The 14,985-nt window shown below is 46.3% G+C and overlaps 1 protein-coding gene across 1 annotated transcript in view; it reads right to left on the bottom strand.

Annotated features, from left to right (window-relative positions):
• Positions 1-14,985, bottom strand: part of LOC111975962 (importin-13-like) — a 49,307-nt gene that overhangs the window by 22,617 nt on the left and 11,705 nt on the right. Inside the window, 6 exon segments of the mRNA XM_070447610.1 lie at positions 428-568; positions 9,083-9,336; positions 9,435-9,647; positions 10,469-10,612; positions 12,038-12,141; positions 12,144-12,162. Coding sequence (XP_070303711.1) covers positions 428-568; positions 9,083-9,336; positions 9,435-9,647; positions 10,469-10,612; positions 12,038-12,141; positions 12,144-12,162 — 875 coding nt within the window.

Genomic DNA, 14,985 nt, shown 5'->3' on the forward strand with positions numbered 1-14,985 from the left:
GTTTCTCTAGATAGAGTGAGGTGAGAGTGGGACAGGCAGGACTGTTTCTCTAGATAGAGTGAGGTGATGTGGGTGGGACAGGCAGGACTGTTTCTCTCAGATAGAGTGACAGGTGAAAGGTTCAGATGGAGATATTGACATACACAGTGAGACATGAGGCCTTGGGAGACCCTGCAGAAGAACACAATAACAAACAAACAGCTTGTTTACCAGGTTGGCATGCACTTGGAGCTGAACACATCATCTTATCTGATTATTCTTGATTGGTTTGTGATAATTAATCCAGAAGCATCAATTATGTCACCACAGGAGTGTGAGGAGGGGAAGTGAAAGGAATGATTGGTTGATGATTTAGAGGGGACAGCGCATACACAATTGTGTTTTAGTTATCTGTGAGGGCTTTTTGGGGACCAACAAACACCCACACCTGGAGTGGTTCTCGCCCAGTGCGACAGCAATGCGACAGATTCCGTGTGATGTCTCCATGTCTCCGTTCTGGACGGCCTCTCTCAGCTGCTCCTGCAGGGACAAGACCTGGGGAACCAGCTTCAGCAGGGTGTTCACATACCTACAGAGAGAGACAGAAAGATATGCAGAGGAGGGGGAGAAACAGAGATACAGAGAGAGGGGGAGAAGGAGATACAGAGAGAGAGACACACACACAAGTGAGGTTAGTTCACATACTGTACTATTGGAAAAACTGGAGGCGTATAGCTGTCTTGTTTACTTCAAACTAAATTCTTTCCCAAGCCATTCTTCTCTGATCCTGTGAAGACACGCTGCACACATCCCCCCCCCCCCCATCCATCCCTGCACGCAAACATCTTTACTTTTCACCAGCTCCATCTCTCTGTTGCTTTGTTCCATTTCTCTAGGCTTCAATTACTCTGGTCTGTTCTTTCTGCTGTCTCAGCCCTTTCTAATGTATCTATTGTCTATCTGGATGCACACACACACACACACACCACATACAGTTGAAGTCGGAAGTTTATATTCACCTTAACCAAATACATTTAAACTCAGTTTTTCACAATTCCTGACATTTAATCCTAATAAGAATTCCTTGTCTTTGGTCAGTTAGGATCACCACTTTATTTAAGAATGTGAAATGTCAGAATAATAGTAGAGGGAATCATTTCTTTCAGCTTTTATTTCTTTCATCACATTCCCAGTGGGTCAGAAGTTTACATACACTCAATTAGTATTTGGTAGCATTGCCTTTATATTGTTTAACTTGGGTCAAACGTTTCAGGTAGCCTTRCACAAGCTTCCCACAAAAAGTTGGGTCAATGTTGGCCCATTCCTCCTGACAGAGCTGGTGTAACAGAGTCAGGTTTGTAGGCCTCCTTGCGCACACACGCTTTTTCAGTTCTCTCCACAAATGTTCTATAGGATTGAGGTCAGGGCTCGGTGATGGCCACTCCAATACCTTGACTTTGTTGTCCTGAAGCCATTTTTCCACAACTTTGGAAGTATGCTTGGGGGTCATTGTCCATTTGGAAGACCCATTTGCGAACAAGCTTTAACTTTCTGACTGATGTCTTGAGATGTTGCTTCAATATGTCAACATAATTTTCCTCCTCATGATGCCATCTATTTGGTGAAGTGCACCAGTCCCTCCTGCAGCAAAGCACCCCCACAACATGATGCTGCCATCCCGATTCACAGTTGGGATGGTGTTCTTCAGATTGGAGGAAAAAGGGGGAGGGTTGCAAACACAATGATGGTCATCATGGCCAAACAGTTCTATTTTTGTTTCATCAGACCAGAGGACATTTATCCAAAAAGTACGATCTTTGTCCCCATGTGCAGTTGCAAACCGTAGTCTGGCTTTTTTATGGTGGTTTTGGAGCAGTGGCTTCTTCCTTGCTGAGTGGCCTTTTAGGTCATGTCGATATAGGAATCGTTTTACTGTGGATATAGATACTTTTGTACCTTTGCTGTTCTGGGATTGATTTACACTTTTCGCACCAAAGTACGTTCATCTCTAGAAGACAGAACGAGTCTCCTTCCTGAACGGTATGACGGCTGCATGGTCCCATGGTGTTTATACTTGTGTACTATTGTTTGTACAGATGAACGTGGTACCTTCAGGCATTTGGAAATTGGTCCCAAGGATGAACCAGACTTGTGAAGGTCTACAATCTTTCTTCTGAGGTCTTGGCTGATTTCTTTTGATTTTCCCATGATGTCAAGCAAAGAGCCACTGAGTTTGAAGGTAGGCCTCGAAATACATCCACAGGTAAAGCTCCAATTGACTCAAATTATGTCTATTTGCCTATCAGAAGCTTCTAAAGCCATTACATAATTTTCTGGAATTTTCCAAGCTGTTTAAAGGCACAGTCAATTTAGTGTGTGTAAACTTCTGGCCCACTGGAATTGTGATACAGTGAATTATAAGTGAAATAATCTGTCTGTAAACAATTGTTGGAAAAATTACTTGTGTCATGCACAAAGTAGATGTCCTAACCAACTTGCCAAAACTATAGTTTGTTGGTGGGAAGAAATGTGTGGAGTGGTTGAAAAACCGAGTTTGAATGACTCCAACCTAAGAGTATGTAAACTTCCGACTTCAACTGTACACTCTCCCTCGCTCAGACACACACCCACCACATACACACACCCACCACATACACTCTCCCTCGCTCAGACACACACCCACCACATACACACACCCACCACATACACTCTCCCTCGCTTAGACACACCCACCACATACACTCTCCCTCGCTTAGACACACACCCACCACATATACTCTCCCTCGCTTAGACACACACCCACCACATATACTCTCCCTCGCTTAGACACACCCACCACATACACACACCCACCATAAACACTCTCCCTCGCTCAGACACACACCAATCACATACTCTCCCTCGCTCAGACACACACCCACCACATACACACACCCACCACATACACTCTCCCTCGCTCAGACACACACACCACATACACTCTCCCTCGCTCAGACACACACCTATTTAATTCTCCCACATCTATATGTCTGTTCCCCTGCTGTCTGCATTGGGCATGCTCACACACACACAACCACACTTACTCTGGGTAATATCGCTCTTCCCCCCAACTTTGCAGTGTCATTGGTTCTGACTACTGAATATTCATGTGTCCCCTTATTGACATTATCATGAAGGATTCTGTACCACCTGCATGACAACAAGCCACACACACACACACACACAGTGTTAATCTTCCATAAAGCACCTATTCCAAACCTCCTCTTTCCCCCGACCTTCAAAATACACTCTCTCTACTTCTGTCTCACACACTCAAGCTTTCACAAAGTAACCCCTTCCCTCAGCTAAGAGTACACGACCTGCATCTCCAAGTCAGCCCATTAAAAATGAATGATGACTAAATCTCCCAGGTTGGGCTGTTATTTAATGCAGTGTGTGTTTCTGTATATTTCTGTGTTACTCAGAGGGCTTTGGGGTATGAGTATGTGCGTCTCTCTATTGTATGAAACCTGACATCCTATAGATTCCACTGAGACAGACTGTCTACCGTTGACACACAGACCTCCGCTTCCCGCTCTCTCTCTCGCTTTTCTTTCTCCTCCCCTTAAAACTCTAATGAATTTGAAAGACTCCTCTCTCTCTTTTCACCTCCATCTTTCTCCTTTCTCCCTCCAGTTCTCCTTCTCTCTGTTTAACCATATTACAGTCAAGTCATTTGGGAGAATGCTATTGGTCCAACGGCATCCTGTTGCCAGGCAACTAATTTCCCCATCTCAGAGCGTCACTGTAATTAAAAAGGAGGAGAGAGGTGGAGGAGGAGATATAGGGAGAGCAGAGAAGAAGGCAGAGAGAGAGAAAGGGAGGAAAATGGGGGAAAGAGAGAGCCTGGGAGAGAGATAGAAAGATTTTAAGTGAAGGAAAGGGAAGAAGGAAGGATTGAGATAATTGTCTGGGAATAGATAGTGATAATCCTTCTGCCCTGACTCTAGTGTGGCCAAACACAAACACAGGCACACGCAAACACATATACAAACTCTGTCCTTTTCAAATCTAATTGAGTGTTTTCGGGGTGGGCGATATGGCCTAAAAATCATCTCGGTTTTTTCAAACATTCAAAATATACAGTGGGGAGAACAAGTATTTGATACACTGACGATTTTGCAGGTTTTCCTACTTACAAAGCATGTAGAGGTCTGTAATTTTTATCATAGGTACACTTCAACTGTGAGAGAAGGAATCTAAAACAAAAATCCAGAAAATCACATTGTATGATTTTTAAGTAATTAATTTGCATTTTATTGCATGACATAAGTATTTGATACATCAGAAAAGCAGAACTTAATATTTGTACAGAAACCTTAGTTTGTAATTACAGAGATCATACGTTTCCTGTAGTTCTTGACCAGGTTTGCACACACTGCAGCAGGGATTTTGGCCCACTCCTCCATACAGACCTTCTCCAGATCCTTCAGGTTTCGGGGCTGTCGCTGGCAATACGGACTTTCGGCTCCCTCCAAAGATTTTCTATTGGGTTCAGGTCTGGAGACTGGCTAGGCCACTCCAGGACCTTGAGATGCTTCTTACGGAGCACTCCTTAGTTGCCCTGGCTGTGTGTTTCGGGTCGTTGTCATGCTGGAAGACCCAGCCACGACCCATTTCAATGCTCTTACTGAGGGAAGGAGGTTGTTGCAAGATCTCGCGATACATGGCCCCGTCCATCTCCCTCAATACGGTGCAGTCGTCCTGTCCCCTTTGCAGAAAAGCATCCCCAAAGAATGATGTTCCACCTCCATGCTTCACGGTTGGATGTTGTTCTTGGGGTTGTACTCATCCTTCTATTCTCCAAACACGCGAGTGGAGTTTAGAGCAAAAAGCTCTATTTTTGTCTATCAGACCACATGAACCTTCTTCCATTCTCCCTGGATCATCACAGATGTCATTGGCAACCCTTCCAGACGGGCCTGGACATGCGCTGGCTTGAACGGGGGACCTTGCGTGCGCTGCAGGATTTAATCCATGACGGCGTAGTGTGGTTACTAATGTTTTTCTTTGAGACGTGGTCCCAGCTCTCTTCAGGTCATTGACACAGGTCCTGCCGTGTAGTTCTGGGTGATCCCTCACATTCCTCATGATCATTGATGCCCCACGAAGGTGAGATCTTGCATGGAGCCCAGACCGAGGGTTGATTGACCGTCATCTTGAACTTCTTCCATTTTCTAATAATTGTGCAACAGTTGTTGCCTTTCACCAAGCTGCTTGCCTATTGTCCTGTAGCCCATCCAGCCTTGTACAGGTCTAAATTTATCCCTGATGTCCTTACACAGCTCTCTGGTCTTGGCCATTGTGGAGAGGTTGGAGTCTGTTTGATTGAGTGTGTGGACAGGTGTCTTTTATACAGGTAACGAGTTCAAACAGGTGCAGTTAATACAGGTAATGAGTGGAGAACAGGAGGGCTTCTTAAAGAAAAAACTAACAGGTCTGTGAGAGCCGGAATTTCTTACTGGTTGGTAGTGATCAAATACTTATGTCATGCAATAAAATGCAAATTAATTACTTAAAAATCATACATGTGATTTTCTGGATTTTGTTTTAGATTCCGTCTCTCACAGTTGAAGTGTACATATGATAACAAATGACAGACCTCTACATGCTTTGTAAGTAGGAAAACCTGCAAAATCGGCAGTGTATCAAATACTTGTTCTCCCACTGTATATCTAATTTAAAAACAACAATGTCGTTCTTTCGCAATAAGCGTTGTTGTACAAATAAAAATAAATCCACTAATAATTGATCCTTTCAATAAGCACTTTTCTACAGCTGGCCATGCTTTCCACCTGGCTCCGCCTACCCCATCCACGTCAAAAGCCCTGCACCCCTCACAGCAACTCGCCCAAGTCTCCCCATTTCTTCACCCAATCCAGAATAGCTGATGTTCTGAAAGAATTGCAAATCTGGACCCCAACAAATGAGCGAGCTAGAACAATCTGGAACTCTCTAAAATTATCTGCAAAATTGTTGCAACCCTATTACTAGCCTGTTCATATCGTCTGAGATTCCAAAGATTGGAAAGCTGCCGCGGTCATCCCCTCTTCAAAGGGGGAGACACTCTAGACCAAACTGCTACAGACTATATCTATCCTACCCTGCTTTCTAAGGTCTTCGAAAAGCCAAGTTAACAGATTACCCGACCATTCGAATCCCACCGTACCTTCTCCGCTATGCAATCTGGTTTCAGAGCTGGTCATGGGTGCACCTCAGCCACGCTCAAGGTCCTAAACGATATCATAACCGCCATCGATAAGAACAATACTGTGCAAGCCGTATTCATGACCTGGCCAAAAGGCTTTCGACTCTGTCAATCACCCATTCTTATCGGCAGACTCACCAGCCTTGGTTTTCTCAAATGACTGCCTCGCCTGGTTCACCAACATCTTCTCTGATAGAGTTCAGTGTGCCAAATCGGAGGGCCTGTTGTCCGGACCTCTGGCAGTCTCTATGGGGGTGCCACAGGGTTCAATTCTCGGGCCGACTCTCTTCTCTGTATACATCAATGATGTCGCTCTTGCTGCTGGTGATTCTCTGATCTACCTCTACACAGACGACACCATTCTGTATACTTCTGGCCCTTCTTTGGACACTGTGTTAACTAACCTCCAGACGAGCTTCAATGCCATACAACTCTCGTTCCATGGCCTCCAACTGCTCTTAAATACAAGTAAAACTAAATGCATGCTCTTCAACCGATCGCTGCCCACACCCGCCTGCCCGTCCAGCATCACTACTCTGGACGGTTCTGACTTAGAACATGTGGACAACTACAAATACCTAGGTGTCTGGTTAGACTGTAAACTCTCCTTCCAGACTCACATTAAACATCTCCAATTCCTATTTTGCAACAAAGCATCCTTCACTCATGCTGCCAAACATACCCTCGTAAAACTGACCATCCTACCGATTCTCGACTTTGGCGATGTCATTTACAAAATAGCTTCCAACACTCTACTCAACAAATTGGATGCAGTCTATCACAGTGCCATCCGTTTTGTCACCAAAGCCTCATATACTACCCACCACTGCGACCTGTACGCTCTCGTTGGCTGACCCTCGCTTCATACTCGTCGCCTAACCCACTGGCTCCAGGTCATCTACAAGTCTTTGCTAGGTAAAGCCCCATCTTATCTCAGCTTACTGGTCACCATAGCAGCACCCACCCGTAGCACGCGCTCCAGCAGGTATCTCTCACTGGTCACCCCCAAAGCCAATTCCTACTTTGGCCGCCTTTCCTTCCAGTTCTCTGCTTCCAATGACTGGAAGGAACTGCAAAAATCACTGAAGCTGGAGACTCATATCTCCCTCACTTGCTTTAAGCACCAGCTGTCAGAGCAGCTCACATATCACTGCACCTGTACATATCCCATCTGTAAACAGCCCATCCAACTACCTCATCCCTATACTGTATTTATTTATCTTGCTCCTTTGCACCCAAGTATCTCTACTTGCACATTCATCTTCTGCACATCTACCATTCCAGTGTTTAATTGCTATATTGTAATTACTTCGCCACCATGGCCTATTTATTGCCTTACCTCCCTTTTCTTACCTCATTTGCACACAACGTAAATATACTTTTTTTCTACTGTATTATTGACTTTATGTTTGTTTATTCCATGTGTAACTCTGTGTTGTTGTATGTGTCGAACTGCTTTGCTTTATCTTGGTCAGGTCGCAGTTGTAAATGAGAACTTGTTCTCAACTAGCCTACCTGGTTAAATAAAGGTGAAATAAATCAATAAATCAATAGAAAGGTAAAATACACAGCATTTCAATCAGTCAACAATAATCTAATGAATTCAGGGCTCGTGAAATTATACCTAGGCTATATAAGCATTTTTTGTTGTTGCAATAATCACTGATCTGGCTTTCAAGTCTCATACCTCAATGCAAGCTCAGTTTTTGTTATGAACACACCCTTCTGTTCGTCTCCAACTGTTTAAACAGCAGCTAACCTATCCACATTGTTAACATGTTGAAATCAAGTGGCCTGCCGTATTTGTCAGAATGGAGCGAAGGAGACGAGACCAAAAAGATCACATGAGAACATAAACGCTCATAAAAATAAAAAATATATTTACAAAAACGTGTTTCTTGCAATACTAACATTTGAATTAATCAAATGAATTTGATATATCGCCCACCACTAATATGAGGGCCATATTCATACCTCCACCAGTAAAATTGGCCTTATTTTAGAGCAATAAAAACACATGTTGAGGAGACTAGCTATTAGGTTGACTAGAGCAGTACTTTGTGCGTGTGAGTGTGAGTGTGAGTGTGAGAAAGGAGAGAGAGAGAGAGCGAGAGAGAGAGAGAGAGAGAGAGAGAGAGAGAACGAGAACAGGCCTATCAGCAGTGTGATCACACCTCCAACCTGCTGCCCCGAGGTGGATGTTGCACCTTTTCCTACCTCGCTCATCTCTCTCCCTTCCTCTTTCCATCCCTACCTCGCTCATCTTTCTCTCCCTTCCTCTTTCCATCCCTACCTCGCTCATCTTTCTCTCCCTTCCTCTTTCCATCCATACCTCGCTCTCTTTCTCTTGGGGAGGGGCTACTGGGTGCCTACCATTGGAGCTCAATGACGTCGCTCCCCAGCTATGTAACCATGGTAACGCCAGCCAACCGAGAAATGCCTCCCCCCTTCTTCCCTCCCTCCCTCCTCCCCTCCTGGCTGTTAGCTCTCCCTGTATTCCCTCCATCTCCCTCAGCTTTCCTCCTTTCTTAATTTCTGTCAACTCTCCTTGCCTGTATTTTTCTCTCCATCCCCATTTCCCCTCTACAGTATCTCCTTCTCTCATATACCCTTTCCATGCCCACACTGTGCTCTTGGCTGCCATCTCCCCCTTCCGATCTTGCTCTCCCTCTGATGCTCTTCCTATCTCTGCTCTGTCTCGGTCTTCCATATCTGAATCTGTTGCGCTCTTGGTTCTCTTTAAACAATACCCCCACCTCCTCCATAATGCAGACACTGACTGCGTGTCACCTTGTGTGTTTGTCTGAAGTCATTGGGTTGGCACAAACTCCCACCCTCCCCTGGCAATGTACACACCTCTGGGAGTCGGGTTGTGATATGGCGTTGACGATAGCCTCCACGGCAGTATCAAACAGCTCGGGGTCTGGTAGAGCAGTGAAACAGTCCTCCACCAGTCCTTCACTCTCACTGAGAGGGACATCTAGCAACACCCAGGAGGACAGACAGCGCAAGACACGAGCCTTCACTGCCCCGGGACTGTCCCCTCGACGCAGCAGCTGCTGGAGCAGTGGACACACTGACCCCCATTCACGACCCAACGCACCTCGCACCTACAGACAGAGGGTGGTGAGTAGTAGATGGATGTGTGTCTGTCTTTGTGTCTGTCTGTCGTGCCCTTTGGCACCCCTCAGTCTCTAGCACCCCTCACCTGTCCCTTGCGGTACTGTGGCAGACGGCTGGTCTGGAACTCTTCAGGCAGGACAGTCAGTAGCTCCAGTAGGGCCAGACACCTGGCCCGGCCGTCCACCCCCCCTCCCTCCTCCTGGAACACACGTACCATCTCTGGCACGGCGCCTGGCCAAGCCTCTGGCATGGTGTTCAGGGCCAGGGAGGCCAGCGCCACACATAGACGCGTCAGCACCTTGGAAACAGGACCACAACGACGTACTGTAATCTATGACTTCATTTTATTTACTATACTTGATGGTTTTAAGGCATTTAGCTCCAGTTGTATGTATTTTCAATGATCTAATACAGGGATGGGCAACTGGCGGCCCGTGAACCAATTCAAAAAATAATAATATGGGGGGGGGGGGGACGACTCTGTCAGGGTCTCAAATTATTGTTGAGAGTTAGAATAATAGAGTACAAGGTCCAATTTCAAAATTTGGTTGTGCATCAGCAGTCACTCAATTAGCCCATGTCAGCAAAAACATTTTAAATTAGTAAGTTAGCTGGTCGCTAGACTATCTAAACTTGTAGTAAGCATGGTCGAATTACCGACCTGGGTGGCGCCCACTGATCATCAGTTATCATATTAAAAACTGCAAACATTTGCCTCCACCCTATGGCAAAATGTGTAGAATTGCAGGAAATTAGCTGTAAAAATGCAATTTTTTTCTCTCTGCCCCATGGCAAAATGTGTAGAATTGTAGGAAATTAGCTGTAAAAATGCTATTTTTGAATTAAAATTGAAAATCTTTTCTCCGCCCCATGGCAAAATGTTTACCAGGAAAGTGAACTTTTAAACAGATTTTCTGTCTCTTCACAGTCACGAGGGGGGCCGTTAAAATGATTTGCTCGCAAGGTATGGGGGGGTATGAATGTGGGTACGCAGACCCACGAGCCACTGTGGCCCCTCATGATGAGTTGTGTTTTTTTGTGGCCCTCACACAAAGTAGCCCATCCCTTATCTAATAAATCCATCCATCTACTCATCCTCCCATCCATCCATCTACCCACCATCTTGGACCCGGAGGAGAAGCAGGCGATCTGGGAGAAGAGTTGAGTCTTTAAGGTCTCATACTGGTCAGAGGGGATGTCAGACCAGTAGCGTGATATCTTAGTGTGGAGGGCACTAGCCCCAAAGTACTGGATCTCAGGAACCTAGGGAAAGAGACAGGGTTAGGTGTGTGTCAGGGTTTGTGTGTTAGCCGGTAATAGCCGGCTTTTGGCCCCCCKAAAAAACTGAAAAGCCGATTACAAAAATTTCCACAGGCAAATTGTCTGGGAGAAGAAAATAAATTCCATTGTGAAAATGCATTTTAGCCTATTCATTGATTGAAATACCAGTTGACGTAGCGCAGGAGCTGCCTGCTGCTACAGCTCAAACAGCTCGTTCGTTGCTGCTACAGCTCATCAAACAGCTGTTCGTTGCTGCTACAGCTCATCAAACAGCTCGTTCGTTGCTGCTACAGCTCATCAAACAGCTCGTTCATTGCTGCTACAGCTCGCTTTCGCGTTGCTGCTAAAGCTTCATCAAACAGTGTTCGTTTGCTCTACAGCTCATCAAACAGCTCGTTCGTTTGCTGCTACAGCTCATCAAACAGGTCGTTCATTGCGCCTACAGCTCGTTCGTTACTGCTACAGCTCATCAAAACAGCTGTTCGTTGCTGCTACAGCTTCATCAAACAGCTCGTTCGTTGCTGCTACAGCTCATCAAACAGCTCGTTCGTTGCTGCTACAGTCATCAAACAGCTCGTTCGTTGCTGCTACAGCTCATCAACAGCTCGTCATTGCTGCTACAGCTCGTTCGTTCTGCTACAAGCTCATCAAACAGCTCGTTCGTTGCTGCTACAAGCTCATCAAAAGCTGTCGTTGCTGCTTACAGCTTCATTCAAACAGCTCGTTTCGTTGCTGCTACAAGCTCATCAAAACAGCTCGTTCGTTGCTCTACAGCTCATCAAACAGCTCGTTCGTTGCTGCTACAGCTCATCAAACAGCTGTTCGTTGCTGCTACAGCTCATCAAACAGCTCGTTCGTTGCTGCTACAGCTCATCAAACAGCTGTTCGTTGCTGCTACAGCTCATCAAACAGCTCGTTCGTTGCTGCTACAGCTCATTCAAACAGCTCGTTCGTTGCTGCTACAGCTCATCAAACAGCTGTTCGTTGCTGCTACAGCTCATCAAACAGCTGTTTCGTTGCTGCTACAGCTCATCAAACAGCTCGTTCGTTGCTGCTACAGCTCATCAAACAGCTCGTTCGTTGCTGCCTACAGCTCATCAAACAGCTGTTCGTTGCTGCTACAGCTTCATCAAACAGCTGTTCGTTCTGCTACAGCTCATCAAACAGCTCGTTCGTTGCTGCTACAGCTCATCAACAGCTCGTTCGTTGCTGCTACAGCTCATCAAACAGCTCGTTCGTTGCTGCTGGAGTGAAACCTGCTTTTATAATCAAATAAAACGTGCTACAATTCTAATCGCGTGTTAACGATTTTCATGGACATGAACATTCTGCCAGTCAAACAAATGTCCGCGCAACATTTTCCTAACAGAAACCCTGTGTGTGTGTGTGTGTGCTGGTATATCCTACCTTGTCAGGGCTGAGCAGGGCCCAGCAGAACTGCCAGGCCTGAGGGGACACCTGAGCCTGCATCAGCCACTTCTGGGCCAGGTTCTTATTCTCAATGTTAGGTCATAGTACAACTGGTGGAGTGCCTAGGGGGGGGGGTAGAGAGAGAAAGAGGGATTGGGAGGGATAGAGAGGGAGGAAGTCAGTATAATTGCAGTATAATATATACTGTATGTCATTTAGAACTTTAACGTTAGTGTTCTATATAGTTTAGCAACATTAGGTTCTTTATAAAGTTCTTATCCTCTGAAACAGACTGGCTGAACACTAGGAAACAGATGCTTCCTAAGAGGAATACAGTTGGCCATGTTCTTTCTTCATCCTCCTCCATGCTCACTCCATCCCTCCCTATCCTCCTCCAGCTCACCTTCCCTCCTCTATCCTCCTCCATGCTCACTCCATCCCTCCTCTATCCTCCTCCATGCTCACCCCTTCCCTCCTCTATCCCTCCATGCTCACTCCATCCCTCCTCCATGCTCACTCCATCCCTCTATCCTCCTCCATGCTCACCCCTTCCCTCCTCTATCCTCCTCCATGCTCACTCCATCCCTCCTCCATGCTCACTCCATCCCTCCTTATCCTCCTCCATGCTCACCCATCCCTCTATCCTCCTCCATGCTCACTCCATCCCTCCTCCATGCTCACTCCATCCCTCTATCCTCCTCCATGCTCACCCCTTCCCTCCTCTATCCTCCTCCATCCCTCTCCATGCTCACTCCATCCCTCCTTACCTCCTCCATGCTCACTCCATCCCTCCTCCATGCTCACTCCATCCTCCTTTATCCTCCTCCATGCTCACCCCTTCCCTCCTCTATCCTCCTCCATGCTCACTCCATCCCTCCTACATGCTCACTCCATCCTACTTTATCCTCCTCCATGCTCACTCATCCCTCCTCCATGCTCACTCCATCCCTCCATCTTCAATCATCAATTGTATATATTTATAAAGCCATTTTTACATAAGCAGATATCACAAAGAGCTTACTCCATCCATCTATCCTCCCTTCCTCTCCAGTAGTAACTGACTCAGCAGGTTGTATGGAGACTCTAGTATGACTGACTGCCGTTATAGAACACCAATACAGAGAGTATCAAGAGGTTTGTCTCCAGTTACATACTGTATCTAGCGTGTATCCCTACCTAGCACCTTGACCAAGAGCTAGTGTGGGTTGACATCATTGTCTAATAAAGAGATGCATTTCAAAGAATAAACGTCTGCGCAGGGTCCCTTTGTTTCCTTTGAAATCATCCCTCAGCGTCGATACACACAGTATGAAGAGGTCTGGGTTGTGTGTGTCAGAGATCACAGCCTGACTCATATTCCAGTCCTCCGCTGTTCCACGCTGAAACACTGCTCTATCTGTATGTCACACACACACACACACCTCAGCCGCTCGAATAGTGAATCTGCCCAGATCAAGCAACCTCTTTACTGAGGAGCAGTGTCTTTACTGAAATCTCTCATCACTCTCGTACCTCATCAACTCCTTCGCTCTGTGCCTGCCGTCTTTTTTCCCCTCCCTTCTTCTCTTTCTCATCCCTTCATCTCGCTATTTCTAAACGAAGCTGTGATTTTCCAGAGTTCAAAGCTAAGGCAGATCATTACCGCCGTCCACTGTGTGATCTAAGGAGACTTCTCATCCCAGGGACACACTCCAGACTGCACGCCGTGTGTGTGTCGTACATAGACCCATCTCACTACAGCCAGCCAGATGCATCTAACTAGCAGCTGTAATGTTGCTTCAACTGTTCCATTAGCCAACAGAGTTCAGATCTGTCTGTCTGTCAGTTGATAGCAGCTGCAGTCAGGGATCTGATCATCCACTCCTGATGCAGAGAGACAGAGAGGGAGGGAGACGGGAGGCTGCAGGTGAAGAGCACCACTCTGTCTGCAGCAGTCTCTCCATATGGTCACACACACACACACACACACACACGTCACAGATGGAGGTACTTAGGCTCTGAAAGAACTAGCTACTATACTAGTACTCTCCCAGTGTGTGTGTGTCAGAGATAGAGTGGAAGAGAGGAAACATTAAAAGCAAAGTGTAGAAGGAGCCAGGAGGAAGTACTGGGCTGCAGGTGAAAGCGCCTCTGTGCTCAGATAGAAACAGCTAGATACACTACATGACCAAAAGTATGTTGAACATCTCATTCCAAAATCAAGGCCATTAATATAGAGTTGGTCCCCCCTTTGCTGCTTTAACAGCCTCCACTCTTCTGGGAAGGCTTTCCACGAGATGTTGGAACATTGCTACCATTCAGCCACAAGAGCTTTAATGAGGTCGGGCACTGATGTTGGGCGATTAGGCCTGGCTTGCAGTCGGTGTTCCAATTCATCCCAAAGGTATTCAATTGGATTGAGGTCAGGGCTCTGTGCAGGCTAGTCCAGTTCTTCCACGCCGATCTCGACAAACCACTTCTGTATGGACCTCACTTTGTGCACGGGGGCATTGTTGCCACAAAGTTGGAAGCACAGAATCGTCTAGAATGTCATTGGATGCTGTAGCGTTAAGATTTCCCCTCACTGGAACTAAGGGGCCTAGCCCGAACCATGAAAAACAGCCCCAGACCATTATTCCTCCTCCACCAAACTTTACAGTTGGCACTATGAATTTGGGCAGGTAGCATTCTTCTGGCATCCGTCAAACCCAGATTCGTCCGTCGGACTGCCAGATGGTGAAGCGTGATTCATCACTGCAGAGAACACGTTTCCACAGCTCCAGAGTCCAAAGGCGACGAGATTTACACCACTCCAGTCAACGCTTGGATGCTTCCAGAGGCATTTTGGAACTTGGTAGTGAGTGTTGCAACTGAGGACAGACGATTTTTACACTCTACGCGCTTCATCACTCGGAGGCCCCCTTTCTGTGAGCTTGTGTGGCCTACCACTTCGAGGCTGAGCTGTT

This window comes from Salvelinus sp. IW2-2015, linkage group LG16 (assembly GCF_002910315.2).
Source record: "Salvelinus sp. IW2-2015 linkage group LG16, ASM291031v2, whole genome shotgun sequence".
In the NCBI taxonomy this organism is placed as follows: Eukaryota; Metazoa; Chordata; class Actinopteri; order Salmoniformes; family Salmonidae; genus Salvelinus; species Salvelinus sp. IW2-2015.